The sequence below is a fragment of the Anguilla rostrata genome, chromosome 3 (assembly GCF_018555375.3).
Source record: "Anguilla rostrata isolate EN2019 chromosome 3, ASM1855537v3, whole genome shotgun sequence".
NCBI lineage: Eukaryota > Metazoa > Chordata > Actinopteri > Anguilliformes > Anguillidae > Anguilla > Anguilla rostrata.
Genome location: NC_057935.1, coordinates 38,409,169 through 38,423,768, shown reverse-complemented (window position 1 = coordinate 38,423,768; position 14,600 = coordinate 38,409,169). Strand labels below are relative to the sequence as shown.

The 14,600-nt window shown below is 42.6% G+C and overlaps 1 protein-coding gene across 6 annotated transcripts in view; it reads right to left on the bottom strand.

The window, feature by feature from the left end:
• The window catches only part of scn1laa (sodium channel, voltage-gated, type I-like, alpha), a 65,084-nt gene that overhangs the window by 28,864 nt on the left and 21,620 nt on the right, over positions 1 to 14,600 (bottom strand). For 3 of the 6 annotated variants that reach the window (XM_064327430.1, XM_064327432.1, XM_064327433.1), the window contains exons 6-16: positions 14,126 to 14,217; positions 12,467 to 12,727; positions 10,831 to 10,894; positions 9,080 to 9,221; positions 6,166 to 6,372; positions 4,796 to 5,080; positions 3,113 to 3,475; positions 2,017 to 2,149; positions 1,511 to 1,749; positions 1,229 to 1,402; positions 731 to 1,087 (exon numbers count right to left, since the gene is read on the bottom strand). In XM_064327430.1, coding sequence (XP_064183500.1) covers positions 731 to 1,087; positions 1,229 to 1,402; positions 1,511 to 1,749; positions 2,017 to 2,149; positions 3,113 to 3,475; positions 4,796 to 5,080; positions 6,166 to 6,372; positions 9,080 to 9,221; positions 10,831 to 10,894; positions 12,467 to 12,727; positions 14,126 to 14,217 — 2,317 coding nt within the window. Of the gene's footprint in view, positions 1 to 730; positions 1,088 to 1,228; positions 1,403 to 1,510; positions 1,750 to 2,016; positions 2,150 to 3,112; positions 3,476 to 4,795; positions 5,081 to 6,165; positions 6,373 to 9,079; positions 9,222 to 10,830; positions 10,895 to 12,466; positions 12,728 to 14,125; positions 14,218 to 14,325; positions 14,418 to 14,600 lie in introns of all 6 variants that reach the window. The other 3 variants (XM_064327431.1, XM_064327436.1, XM_064327435.1) reach the window with 3 other exon arrangements.

The following is a 14,600-nucleotide window of genomic DNA, read 5'->3' as shown; positions in this document are numbered from 1 at the left end:
TTGCTTTGAGAAAATGGATCAATCCACAAAAATCTGTGTAAACACATAAGTGTAAACCAGGACCATTTTAAATAGAGATCTATAATGGACTATGAGATGCATATGTACATGTAAACATAAACTGTACAGTCCACTTTGAAGACTTAGACACTGACCAGGGGAGGCATAAAATGGTGCATGAATATTCTGTTTAGCCATGCTGCATTATCAATATTGGCTCTGGCAACATCAAGGACTGTAACCATCCTTTACAATTTATAAAAAATGATTGTGAGCCCCATTCATAGTTATATATTGGTAGTGGACATATTTAACTAGGTCATGGGAAAAAACTGAAACTTTTAATTTGAAAAATGCTCCTTTGCCAGGTTTTCATGGTGAAAGCAGATAACTCAACTTATGATTGCCAAAGCAGAATGACCTTGCAACAGAACTGAGGCAATATGGTTACCATAACTAAAAGGGCTGTCAACTAAATCATCTGTTTAGCTACTATATTGAAAGAACCACTACAGGTAGCCATATTATTTTGTGTGATGTCATAGCCTTGAGATGCCAGTGGCCCAGAACGCTTCCAGCTTCCAGAGGTTGCTGGGTGGTGACTATGCTTGAAGAAAAGCCTAACTTAAAGGAGTAGGAAACTGAGCAGCACCAATAGCATTGACAGGGCTGGGTCACGAGGGAGCCGCAATGCATCCTAAGGTTTGGTAGCAGCGAGCAGGAAGCGTACCACCAGGTTGCCGATGACCATGACCAGCATGAAGACGATGAGGCACATGGTCTGGCCCGCCACCTCCATGCAGTCCCACATGGTCTCGATCCACTCGCCGCACAGCACGCGGAACACGATGAGGAAGGAGTGGAAGAAGTCCACCATGTGCCACCGCGGGAGCGTGCAGCTCTCGGCGATCTTGCACACGCATTCCCGGTAGCTCTTCCCGAACAGCTGCATGCCCACCACGGCGAAGATGAAGACGATGATGGCCAGCACCAGAGTCAGGTTTCCCAGGGCACCCACCGAGTTGCCGATGATCTTGATGAGCATGTTGAGCGTAGGCCAGGATTTGGCTAGTTTGAACACCCTCAGCTGAAAATCAGATATTACATCATCATTACAGTATAGCGAGTAAGTTTTCCATTTTGACTCAAACACTTAGAATTTTTGCTACAAAACCTCATACAAATGATCCATAGACATTGGTAATATACATGCAATGGGAATACTTACCAATCGAAATGACCTAAGGACAGACAGCCCTTCCACATTGGCAAGACCCAGCTCCATTAAGCTTAGGCTGACGATGATCCCGTCAAATATATTCCACCCCTCTTGGAAATAATAGTAAGGATCCAGAGCAATGATTTTAAAGCACATCTCGGCTGTGAAAATCCCTGTGAACACCTACGGGTGGAAAGAGTAAACCAAATGAGCATCTTGCTAACGAGTCTAACATGTTCAGCTAAAATACCTTGCAGATGAAATATCTGTGTTCGAAAATGGGGTGCCTACCAAATTCCCCACCGACAGCACACTGTTGAACTGCTGTGTCATTGGGTAGTGCTCCATAGCCATGAACAAGGTGTTTAATACAATGCAAATGGTGATGGCCAGGTCTACGAATGGGTCCATCACAATCAAGTTGACAATTTCTTTAATCTTCAGCCACATGGGGCAACAGTCCCATATAAGGAAGGTGTTTGCGAACTTGTACCAACAGGGTGGGCATTTCTGTCTTGATTCTTCAAGTTCTGTGTTTCATAAAGACATAAAAGTAAAGTTAGTTGATGGATAAGCAACAGTTGAGGGTTGAGCACCAATAAAACAAGATTAATAAATCACTTTACAGTGACTGCCTGCTTAGCCAATTAGTAAGCCACATTTGATTTAAAATCAATTCTAATTGAAAAATGTGTGAGACAGTGAACCTATTAACTTTGTTAACAGTTATATCCCATAGTGTTGTCTTGGAGTCTTAATGAGGAATTATTCTTTATTCATTAGTGGGCGGAACTTACCCTCCATTGTGTTTGTTAAAATACTTGCAACGCTCAGTGCTCGTTGTCTGGCAACTGGGTCCTCTAAAAAGTCCATGGAAGGCTGCTGGGAGCCCGACCTCTTCTTTTTGATCTCTGTTTCTGTGGTTGTGCCCTGGAGGTCAGACGGTTTGAAAAGTTACCAATCAGGTCGCACACAATTACAGGCAGAATGTTGCATTTTCTCAGGAACAGTACTGAAAAAGTTTCATTTGTAAAAGTGCAGATCTACATTATGCATTGCATTACCCTGCTAATTTGTGAGCAGGTTTAAATTTTGAAAAGCACGTCATGTTCCATCATGATATTTCAATGAACCACAACAAGTAAACTGTCGGTATACAGCTAAATGTTTTCTAAAAATTTGCATGTCAAACATATTTGCCAAGTATTCACTACATAAACCCTGAATAAATAACTTAATAGTAAAGCCATTAAACATCAATACGCACTGCACATATCATTAACCTCTGTAAGGGTCATTCTATCCCAAGTGTACCAGTCTTGCTTCTTGAACCATATGTCTCAAATCAAATTCTGCTGGCAAATGACCAGTGGGGGTTGCTAATTAAATCGTATATGTAAGCAGACACTTCAACATAGTGTGTAGGATGAGGCGGCTCTAAACATGTCGATTCTTCTTTCGTTGGAAACCACCTGCCACTCCTCTAATTGAGAACCCCCTACCCCCTAAAAAGGTGCTATACAGACTGTGTGAGAGTGGCACGATTTAGCAGACGTTCTTATTGAGAATGTGATATTTGAAATACAACTACTCTTTTAGGCTTTGCTAGGTCACAGCTTGGAAGTCACCGAGCTTTGCGAGGAGCAAAGAAACCAGCAGACTTGGAATAAAATGACCCCGCCATGACCTCAGTGAAGAAAGCGTTGCCTTTACTGGTCAAGTGTCTTTCGAGACCTGGAAGACAGGCGCCATATCTGACAGAAGAGAGGAAGCACAACTACGGAAGCACACAGCAAGCATACAGCGGGACTACAGGCACGGCAGGTGGAGACAGCACAGTGCTGGCCGGGTCAGCGAGCGCACGCCATCGGCGCCAAACTACGCTTTCCTTACATTGTCATCGGTAGTGGGCTTATCTACTGTCACCTCTGGCAGAAGGAGTCCGACAGGTGATGTGGGCACGGAGGCTCCGCCCACCAGGGACACCACCCCGTTGCAGTCGACGGCGCAGTGCATCTTGCCGTTGGCCGGCAGGAGCACGTGCGAGGACATGCTGATGTTGCTGCTGCGGCGCTCGGACCGGCGCGGGACGAACAGGGAACCCCGGCGGCTGTCGGCGTCCTCGAACGTGCTGTGCTCGTCGTCGGCGAAGTCGTTCTCCGAGCCGACGTCCCTCGCCCGGCCGCGGAAGCTGAAGAGGCTGGTGCGGCTGTTCCTCCGGGGGGAGAAGAGGGATCCCCGGACACTGAGGAGTGACTGAAGACAAACACAACCCTGCTCACTGCGAAGGAACCGGAAACTTCTCTGCACCCCACTCACATGCAACAAGCGTTTGAGGACCGGCGTTCAAACTTCATCAGGTACGATTCCAATGTGAATATTATCAGAGATCAGTGTTGATGTATAAAATGAAAACGGGCATGAGAAAGACGATTCCAATGATGAAGATGACCACAACCACAATGATGATGGTGTTGAAGATGTTGACAAAGAACTTAAAGGAGGTGATGAAAGTTCTGCTGATGATGATGATGAGAATGAAGAAGAAGATGATGATGGTGATAATGATGAAGACAGAAAAGAACAAAATGGAGGCTAATGCAGCTGAAAAAGATGTTGACATCGATCCTTTATGAGGCATTATTTTAAAATGTTGTTCCATCTTCCTGTACGCTTTTCAAAATTGTAAATTGAGAAGAGAGAATTCTAACAAAAAAAACTTCAGGCACTCTTACGCAGAACAATAAATATTAAACAGCCTTTATTGGTTTCGACTGCACAAGTTCTTCATCAGGGCGGGACTACAGAGGGTGTGTCACTCCCTAAGGAAGATCTTGCGAGGTCGAAACTGGTTCGGGTTTTAATTCTATTCCAATAAATTGTGCATTTTTGGAGGAGGAATGAACTTGGTTGAATGAGAAGAACCATGGCAAATGTGAGAATGTATTATCAGTCCATTGAAATGACAGCAAATTATTCTCCAGTAGATAGTGAAAATAAAGCATGAACTTGATAAATAATTAATTCTCCACACAACCATCCTCCTTTCTTCACAAGCAGACTTATGTGAAACCATGGCAACCAGCATTTACATTATTTTTCAGTGTAAAAATATGGCACATTCAAAAAAGGCTATATATAAGTACTGTGCTAGCAAAAGCTTAACGGGAAAAAAATCCAAACTCCAATCTTTTCAAGGATATAGAAAAAAGACAACAGCCGGTAGTAGTATTTCATAAGAAACAAATAATTGAAAATGGTAATGAATATATTTTAATGTACACAAAGGTTTTGTGGACATTTGAGTGCTGCCGTATGCATGAGACAGTGAAATTAGGAAAATAAGAGCATGTCATAATAATTTTAAGAAAGAAACGCGAACAAGGATCCGTTGCCATTTTGCTAATTCTCAAAAAGGACACAGCCTTATATGCATACTTGTGGAGTCACAGTCAAATGCTCATCCCCCAGGGCAACTCAAAGTGGTGTGGGGCCCATACAAAAAACCATGTATGGCGCTGTTTTCTACATGTTACTTTGGACGTACAACACCGTGTCACAGATAGGCTCTCTCACCTGATGCGGGGACGAGTATCTCTTCTCGTAGGACAGCCTGTTGCCATCGATGGAGAAACGGAAGCTGGTCCTCTTGATGCTGTCCTCGGACTCGGACTTGCGGAACTTCTCGCCCTCTCCCCTCTCCTGCTCCTCCCTTTGCTTCCTCTTCTTCCGCCTGTTGCGTCTCTCTTTGGCGCTCTTGGAGCTCAGTTTGGAGCCCTCCGAGGACGTTTCCGTCAGTCCCGCTCTCCCGCTGTACTCCCCGCTCTCGTTGATGGCCGCTGCCGCTGCTGCCGCCGCGGCCTGCCAGCCAATTCACACACACAGGCACGGTCGTCATGGCGACGGCGGAACCCATTGCCCTCGTGGGCACGGCAGCAGCACACACCCCGATTCGTTTGGAGGAGAAAATAGCCACAATGAAAGGGCACGCTGCGTTTAATTTGCGGGCCCGATAAAGCAAGAAATGTTTATTTTCAAGGAGCTGCGTTTGGCTGTCAAGAAAGAAAGAGCATCTACTGCGGTCGCCAGTTTTTTCACGAATGTGTCAGATTCAAGCGGCTGCCTATTATGAATCAGTGAATTTTTCATGTCAGACTTTCAGAAGCGTCTGATGTAAAGGGCACTGGTGACTGGGTCGGTTCAGAGATGAAAGAGCCATAAAGTTAATGATGTGACATGTCACACTAAAGCAGAGTCATCAAACTGGATCGCAGCCTTGTTCCTCACCAGCAGGGTACTGTTTTTAATGGAGGAGAAATCTCCGCCTGTGAGTCATTTTAGCTGCAGTGCTCAACTCGCCATCTACTTCCCAGTTAAAACTAGCACAGATAACTGTTTAATAAGATTAAATCATCAGAACGTCTTTGCTGATGCTATATAGACCTGCTGATCTAGAATAATATCTCCACATATAATATCTCCACATCTCCACATATCTCCACTGGGTGGGCCCTCCTACAATGGGACCTCCTACAACATTTTTACTCTTGTTTTAACCTGATAAAACCATATCTTTGAATTCTTATTACTAATTTTATATTTCTAATGGTATTTTTAAGCCAGTCCCATTGCTACAACCGCCTCTTGCAATAATTTAACATTTTCCATCTGGGAATTATACACACATTGCCACCCTCATAAGATAACACCCAGACATTACAAAACCTTCTGTTACTGAAATGGTGTAGATCCATTAGTTTTTTCTCTCTCTCTTCTATTGTAACTCACATGCAAATTGATTAGAATTTGAATTTCCTGCAGAATGTCAACTCTAATGCCTCTAAGGGAAGGGACATAATCAGTAAATTAGAAGGCAGCACTTTTGAGCAGTGGAGCTTTTCTATTGGTTGATGGCGGAGCTGTTCTCCAGTTTGACGGTGGAGTACCTGCGCCTCCTCTTGCTGTCTCTTGAGCTGCTCCAACATGGCTTGGAACTCCTGCTCCTTTTGCTGCGCCTCCTCCATGGTGGCTTGGTTTTGCTCATCGTAGGCCATGGCCACCACGGCCAGGATCAGGTTGACCAGGTAGAAGGAGCCAAGGAAGATCACCAGCACGAAGAAGATCATGTATGGTTTCCCAGCAGCCCTCAGTGTCTGAAAGACAATGCACCATACCCAAAGGGATTCTCAGATTGATGGGTAAGTAGTAAACACCATGTTGAACGGTGAAAGATGGCACAGTGCATAATGCATTTAATTTGCTTGTGCGTTTTATGTACTTGTTTTTATTGAAGACTTTATAGATTAAAGGTTCAAATAAACTAATTATGTAGATCCTTCAGTAAAAGCATTTAGGACGGTTCCATGCTAAGTCGTAACTCAGGGAGAGTTTGGTTGGACGCATCAGAAAAGAAAGAAAAAATAGGGACTCTAGACCATATTTACTAAGGAAATAGTGGCAGCGCAAAAATATATTGGAATGCAAAATTATACTGTGGCTCTGTTGCGGTCACACATACCAACAAATGAATGACTGATTTACTTAGATTGGTCCTAATTACGTAATCAGAGAATGAAACACCCACCCTCCCACTAGTGAAACACACTAGTCAATTTTTCAGTAGGAGACACCATAAAAACAATAAGATGTAATGTGTTGGTCTGAATAATATGGCAGGCTTTCACATCCTGATTACAAGGGGCCAAAAAATGAACATGGAGCAACCAGGCACAATATAGCAAGGCAACCACCAGAAAAATAAAATTTCCAATAAAAATAGGTAATGGTACAAGGGATACAGCTTCTCAAAGTCAAATCACAGCATAGGAATACAACACCAATGGACAACATAGACATTTGGAATAATATCACAAAATTCATTCATTAAACAAAACAAAAGAAATGTATATATATAATGCTTGGTGTCACACTAAATAAAATAATTTCCTACTACACAATGTGGCCAAAAGACACAGGCCGTGGTCCAAGAGAGGAATATGAACAATGTTAGAACAACAAGTGGAACAATCCCTGCAAAATGTGAATCGGGGTTGAAAGAATAGACATGGCTGAACTTTTGATGGGAGAAGGCCACAAAGCCTTTGAAGGTAAAACAGGACATACACGTATAACTAGACAATTGTTTGAATTCAGAACTGTGTTTTTACACTAACTGCTAGCTGAAAACAGATTGGTCAGTAGAAGTACTTTCAATGAAGCAAATATCATTTTCATCATATACACAAGTTAACATAAAGTTATAAGTATGTACTAAGCTAGCAATTAATGTTAAGTTCAGAACAACGAAACAGTACAAAACGAACTAGAAAAAAGGGACGAACGTACATAAACTGAAATTACTGCAATTTAAAAAATATCTGGACACAAGGAGATATTAAGTTGAGAGAAACTTCACTGTAACTGGCATACAAATTGATCTATGTGTGCTTGCCTAAGTTCTTCTTCTATAGTCTCCAGCAATTAAGTTATTGTGTAGCTGTGCAACTTGTGTATATCGCTTCACTATTTGCTGTTCAGTTAAACTAAAGAGGGTAATTCTTGGATGAAAGACCCTCTCCTGACGTATCCTATTTTTGCTTTGTCCTCTGTGTCTTTTTCTGGCTCTGATGACTGCTGCCATGCTTTGGAGAGAGAACTCCTTATTAACATACTTTTTTTAGAATGTGCGCTAGGCTATCTCAGTGTTCAGCAAATTAATGCCTGCTTTCACGAGTTCTTAAAATCCACATGCAAAGGGGTGGGGCTGAGGGGGTGAATTTATTTCCCAGTGTTGCACTTCCTTGTGCATTTGTATGACAGAGGGTGGAGGTTTGGGGTCTTCGTGATCAGCTTCTGCATATTTTACATGTGCCTCCATCCTTTCTGAGGAGATTCAAACCCCTCTTTGGCTATGTTTCATCACAGCCATTTTGACCCTTTGCAACCATTCAGTAAATCTGATGTAAACATTGCAAGTACATAGGGATTTCTTTTATTAGGAATTGCAGTCCTTTTAAAAAAAACTGGCCCTCAATGTCTTACCAAGTCCAACCTACTGAATGTGTGTTCATTGCCAAATAATTATTGTCATTTTCCATAAATATAATACCAGGTAAAGACCACTAGCATGTCAAAGCTGTTTGAAGTAAAATTTCATAGTGTTAGGCTAAATATTTTGAGAGCAAAGGAGTAAAATCCAAAAACTGTTACATTTATCCCCTACTTAAAATTCAGTTCAATTCAATTCTAGAGAAAACTGAATTCAGACAGTAACAAAAAATGGCATGCACCTGTGTACTCCACTCACATAATCCACTGAACTCATGTCATATCGCAAATCTGATCTGCAATGGCCTGTTTGATTTTGGTTTTGACTGGAGTGTCGTGATGTTCTCTACTCGAGAGAAAACAATCCACTTGCTCTGTAGTTTGTTCAAACGCGCTTCGCTTTGCGAAACCACGTTAAGCCATTGTTATTTGAGCATAATGCGCCTGCCTCCCAATAGCAGTTTGTTTGAAGAGCTAATGGACAATAGTCAGGGAAATTGCTGTAACGAGAAGCCGCCACACGGCACAATTCACATGTAAGAGATCGCCACGCGTGAAGCCTCTTTTATGTTCCATGGTAGAAGAAGTGCGGAAAAGGCACACGTTGGACATCACTGATCAAACTATCAAAGCCCAGTGAATAAGCGCAGCTCAGAAAACAAAACAAAAAAGCAACAGTGCCCACTGCCTCAAAGTTGTTCATCTGGAATGAAAAAAAAAACACCTCTGCTTCACAACGCATGCAGCTTAATGTGAAAATGACATTCATATTTCAATATCATTTACAGATTGAGAAAAGTGTCAGACGCAGACCTGTTGGTAGAGGTTCTCCCAGTAGTCCTGAGTCATCAGTCTGAAGAGAGACAGGAAGGCCCAGCCAAACGTATCAAAGCTTGTGTATCCGTAGTCCGGGTTACGGCCTGCTTTGATGCAAAGGTATCCCTCTGGGCACTGCCTGCAACATATCCGGGCACAGCGACTTTCAAAAGACCGGTGCTAAGCATAGATTTCTCATAGAATCATTCTGAAATACATTACGTCACAACTCTCTCAAAACCAGATTCCACTCCCACTTAAATAAATTAATTCACAACTATCTTGAAAAACCTGATTCTAAACAGGGCCCAAACCAGTCTCACATTCAGAAATATGTTCACAATATAGCTGTCACAAACCGATTCTGCACAGAATCAAACTTACTTTCAACTTTGGACTACTTCAGTTCACACCAACAAAATTCTAACAGAAAGTGAACACGCTGCCATTGCAGCTATACTTAACCCTCCTATTATGCTTGGGGCCAATTTGACCCCATTCAATGTTTACTGTCTCTAAAAATATGGTTACCATACTTTTTTCAGCTAGATATTTCATGACTTTTCCTAACTATATGGGGAAAACATGGCAAACATGAAATTAAATGAAAAAATTATTTTCAATGTCCTCTACACATGTTGTACGCATCGTGTGTTGTTGGGGTCATTCTGACCCCAAGCTCTATTGTTATATAAAACCATCATTTTGATCTTATTTTTGTTGTGTTGGCTGAGAGCACTTTCACATTAATTAGTGTGTGTGTGTGTGTGTGTGTGTGAGAGAGAGAGAGAGAGAGAGAGAGAGAAAGAGAGAGCATGTGTGTGTGTGTGTGAGGAGGAAACATAGTTCCCACGAGATCTCTGATAATTCTTGCAACATGGGGGCGGGGGCAAACTTATAATAAGGGCTGCACACACAGCCCTCTAAACCATTTCTTTTTGCATTTGTGCCTCAACTAAAGATTTTGAAAATGACCACCAGACAGAGGCATATATTTTCTGCCACTGAGGTTCTGTTACAGATCTTGGAGGGTGAAAGTGATTTAGATGAGGATATGTCTGAGACTGAGGATAATGTTGAGGAGGACCCTGATTATGTGGCATCCTCCTCCTCTGATGAGAATGAAGCCTTTGAGATACCACATTCTGACCCTCCTGTTGTTTCTCAACCACCAATAAACCGTCCTGTCATCTCTCAACCACCAAGAACCCCTCCTGTCATCTTTCAACCTGCAAGAAACCCCCCTGTCATCTCTCAACCCAAGAAACCTTCCTGTCGCCTCTCAACCACCAAGAAACCTTCCTGTCGCCTCTCAACCACCAAGAAACCCTCCTGTCATCTCTCAACTGCCAAGAAACCTTCCTGTTGCCTCTCAACCACCAAGAAACCCTCCTGTCATCTCTCAACCCCCAAGAAACCTTCCTGTCGCCTCTCAACCACCAATAAACCCTCCTGTCATCTCTCAACCCCCAAGAAACCCCCCTGTCATCTCTCAACCACCAAGAACTGACATGTTCACTTCCAAAAATGGAAAACTACTATAGAGAAACTTGGGTAACACTTTCAGTTACAATTATTTTCTGTGGGCTTATATTGCTGGGGTCAAACTGACCCCAAACATAAAAGTTGTTAGTTAATCTGAACATAATAGGAGGGTTAAATTGATAAACATTTTTTAAATTCTGTTTTCTCATATACATATTTAATAGTATAAAAAACAAAAATGACAGACTAAAAGAAAGTCTTACCCAGCATCACTGCCATTCCCACAAAGCAGAGCATCTCTTCGATTTGGTAAGAAATAATGGTTCTCTATATACGCAAGACAAGAAGAAAAGCCAGAAATTAACACTAGACATATTATTGTGTTCTCACAAACATTTTTCATCGGAGAAGTGGCTTTGCAGTGCTGAAGCAGTGCAGTAGGCCTACGTTTATGTGTGTGTGTGTGTGTGTTTGTGTGTGTGGTCTTAAACCACAAAATGTTATCTGGACAATTTACGAGCGTAGGCTGTGAGCTGTGGGTAAGGTGAACATTGTAAACGATCTGTAAACATACAAAGCTCCATTTTATGTGTGACAAACTGGAGCAACGAGCCGCGTGGGTTTACTTGGGGCAAAGAAGAGATCAAGTGTCTTCAAGAAATATGGGCTGACAATTACAGAAGGGAGCAGTTGGAGAAAACCCATAAAATTACAGATACATTTATGATATTGTGTCAGAAGTTGAGCGAGAGGGAATTCAACAAAACCGGCGAACAATGCCACATTAAAAATTAATTTAATTTAATTGATTAGCGCAACAGAATTATAGTAGTGCCTGCCCCTTGTTGGCTTTTAGTGCATATCATGACCAATAAACAGAGGACATTAAGCAGACTGATCACACTTGGAGCAAATCTGGAGTCACGATTCTGAATGTAGGCAACATCAGAGCTCGCCTTCTTCTTCGCAATGTATTCATAGCAGCACGTTGGCAAAATACGACAGTCCCAAGTTCCAGAGTACATCATTCGGTACATAATTTTTCCTCTAATATTAGGCGAATGAATGCCTGAAAACTGCAATCCCCACCAAATTTCTGACCAATCATCAAACCCTTGCGTACACACTAATCGCTTTATTAGAAAATCGGTACGCTTGAATCTTTCAATGTGAAACCGACCTGGCTAAATGAAAATTATACAATGTACTGTAACAATTAGCTGAACTCTGGTGTGGACATTAGCATACGAACTGGGAGTAAAAACAGGCAAACAGCCTAAGACAACCTTGGTCTCTCTACTTCCATTTTCACTTTTTCAAAAACATGACTAGACCTCTAGTCTCTCTCCCAAAGAAAACCCAATCTCTGTATCCATTTCACCCATTCAAAATGCTGACTAGTCTTCACTCAGAAAGAAAAAGACCCATCTCTCTGGGTCTGGTATTCCCCCTTCACCATTTACTTTTCTCCATATGAAAGGATGAGCTTTCTCTCTTGCTCACTCGCTCTCTCAAAGAATGCCCAGAGCCTTTCGGCATCCAGTGTCGCTGACTCTAAGTGGTGACTAGGCCACTCTCTCTCTCTCTGGGTGCCCAGGGCCTGCCTGGCCTCCATGTGTCATGCCCGTCCGTGTCCAATTTGTCCCGCACAAAAGCAGTGACTCAATGCCCACTCTAGTGCTAAACGCGCCACTTGTATCGCAGACAGATGGGCCACACCGCGATTATCCGCCGCGCTCGCTCGTTCTTCACCAGGGCTCCCGTCGCACGCCCCTCTCAGGCAATTTCTGTCATTTCGTGTTCTGCTCATGAGGAGGAGAGGTGTGACTCACAGTCTCCCAGGCTACTGAGCGTGGCCCTCGTTAACCTTTAAGTGACTGGGGAAAAACAAGCACTTACCGGGATTGTTGGAGTACTCGGTCCAGTTGAACGTGCTCGTTAAATTGAAATCGGTCACATTTAGGTCCAACGTCCTGTTCAAATCTCCTTGGTCTGAGGTGGCATTTTCAATTGGCAGTCTTATGCATTTTTGTCTTAAATTACCCATAAAGAGTTGCAGCCCTATTAGTGCAAAGACACTTAGACAAAAGACGGTGAGGATCATAACATCCGAGAGTTTCTTCACCGACTGGATCAGGGCACCCACAATGGTCTTCAGGCCTGAAAGAGACACCAGAACCCACATATTACCTCCAGAATAGTCTTGAGATGTATGGAAAACTGAGAAGGTAAGGAACATTCCTGAATAATGTCAAAATGGCATGGAAATGTCTGCTGACGATTATCCGAAAGCCAATGTGTTTGATTCATGTACTTAAAATAAATGCACTAAAAACAATTTGTAAAAAGCTGGTGCTCATTTAATTGTGAACACAGAGGCCTTCAGCAAGGAGACCTCAATTTACTGGATAAAGGACATGATTTGTATATGAATCACATTCTTTTTTCCACACAATTAACATATGAGCCATAACAAGCGAATCATCTTTTCTGATGTGTACTCCAAACAAATACTCAAGTCAAATGTTTATAACACACTTGTTTGTGCTCCAGCCAAGCTTAAAATGTACACTCTCTCTGAACCTCTATTTAATGAAACTTCACCAGTTCAACTAGACAAGTCCCTGAGAATTTACTTTTTTGGACAGATAAACAATTAGTTGTTCCTTACTGCGCATTATATTAAAGAATATAATGCACATATGCGAACATTAGCGCTGAGAAAGAGGTCAATTTCACAACATATTGCAGAAGTAAAAACAACCACCAAGTTTCAAGCTTCCAAATGAAATTTGTGGGTTGTATGACAAATGACTGCCTGGTCAAAGCATCTTTTTCATGCAGCCATAAATTTCACTTTGGAGCATTAAATTGTATGAGGGACCTTTTTTTCCTGCTGAAATATACTGCATTGCCTTAAATCTACACTAGAAACCACCATTGATGCATGGTGGGAAATCATCTATTCAGGAGACACTTTTACTGTGTGCTTTTGACTAATTCTGAACTGGTGCCATGTGTTATAAGAGCCCATTATTGCTTGGAGCAGAAAAGATTGTTTTAAGTGAAATGAAAGCATGCAGTGCCTGTGAGCGTGTATCATGTGATCGGTCACATGATACACCCCCACTGGACAAACACCACAGCCTGTCTTCATTAGACACAGGAGGTGTAATGAAGGCAGACCCCAGGCCAGGGGACACACGAACGAGCACACAAACTTAGCAAAGGAACTGAAGGATAACTGGACCGCCACCACAAACGTGACCACAAAGGCTGGATTCTGCAATGTCTCATGCAAAACAAATCTACTCAGATCCCAAAGCTGTTCTAAAAAAAGAACACCAGAAAAGAAAAAAGGAAGAAAAAAAAAACCAAATCCAAAAGCAAGGAATCCTCTCCATCTAAGTGGACCGGCTTCAGATTCCTGCTTTTACTGGCTGCTTTGCAGTAATGAGAGGCAAACGATCAGGCCTAAAGAAAAGTATAAGGTGACGTGACCCTTAAACTCGGATGGAGTGACCGTCACTGCCCTTTGACCTTTAACCTGGCTCTCACCTGGGATGACAGATATAGTTTTCAAGGCTCGGAGAACCCTGAATGTTCTCAGTGCAGAGACATTGCCCAGGTCCACAAACTCTGTCACATATCTGTAATAGGGGAGGTCACACACAGACGCCATGACAAGACACCGAAGAGCAGTCGCAGGAAACGTCACACAGGGGGCTGGCTAACACCTCGCAGCAGGCATTCCTTACCTGGGATTACTGAAATAGTTTTCAAAGCTCTCAGCACCCTGAAGGTGCGCAGAGCTGATACATTGCCTAGGTTTACAAACTCTGTTACATACCTGCAGGATTAAATTCACAGTTACCACAGGGCTGAGTACTCAGGGAATACACACACACACACATGACCAGGGGTTCCTTGTCTGGTTAAACATGAGCTCTTACACAGTCACGTGTGCCGCGACACAGGGCATGCAAGTGTCATGTTTAATAATGTAATTCAACATATAAAGCCACGAGCCAAA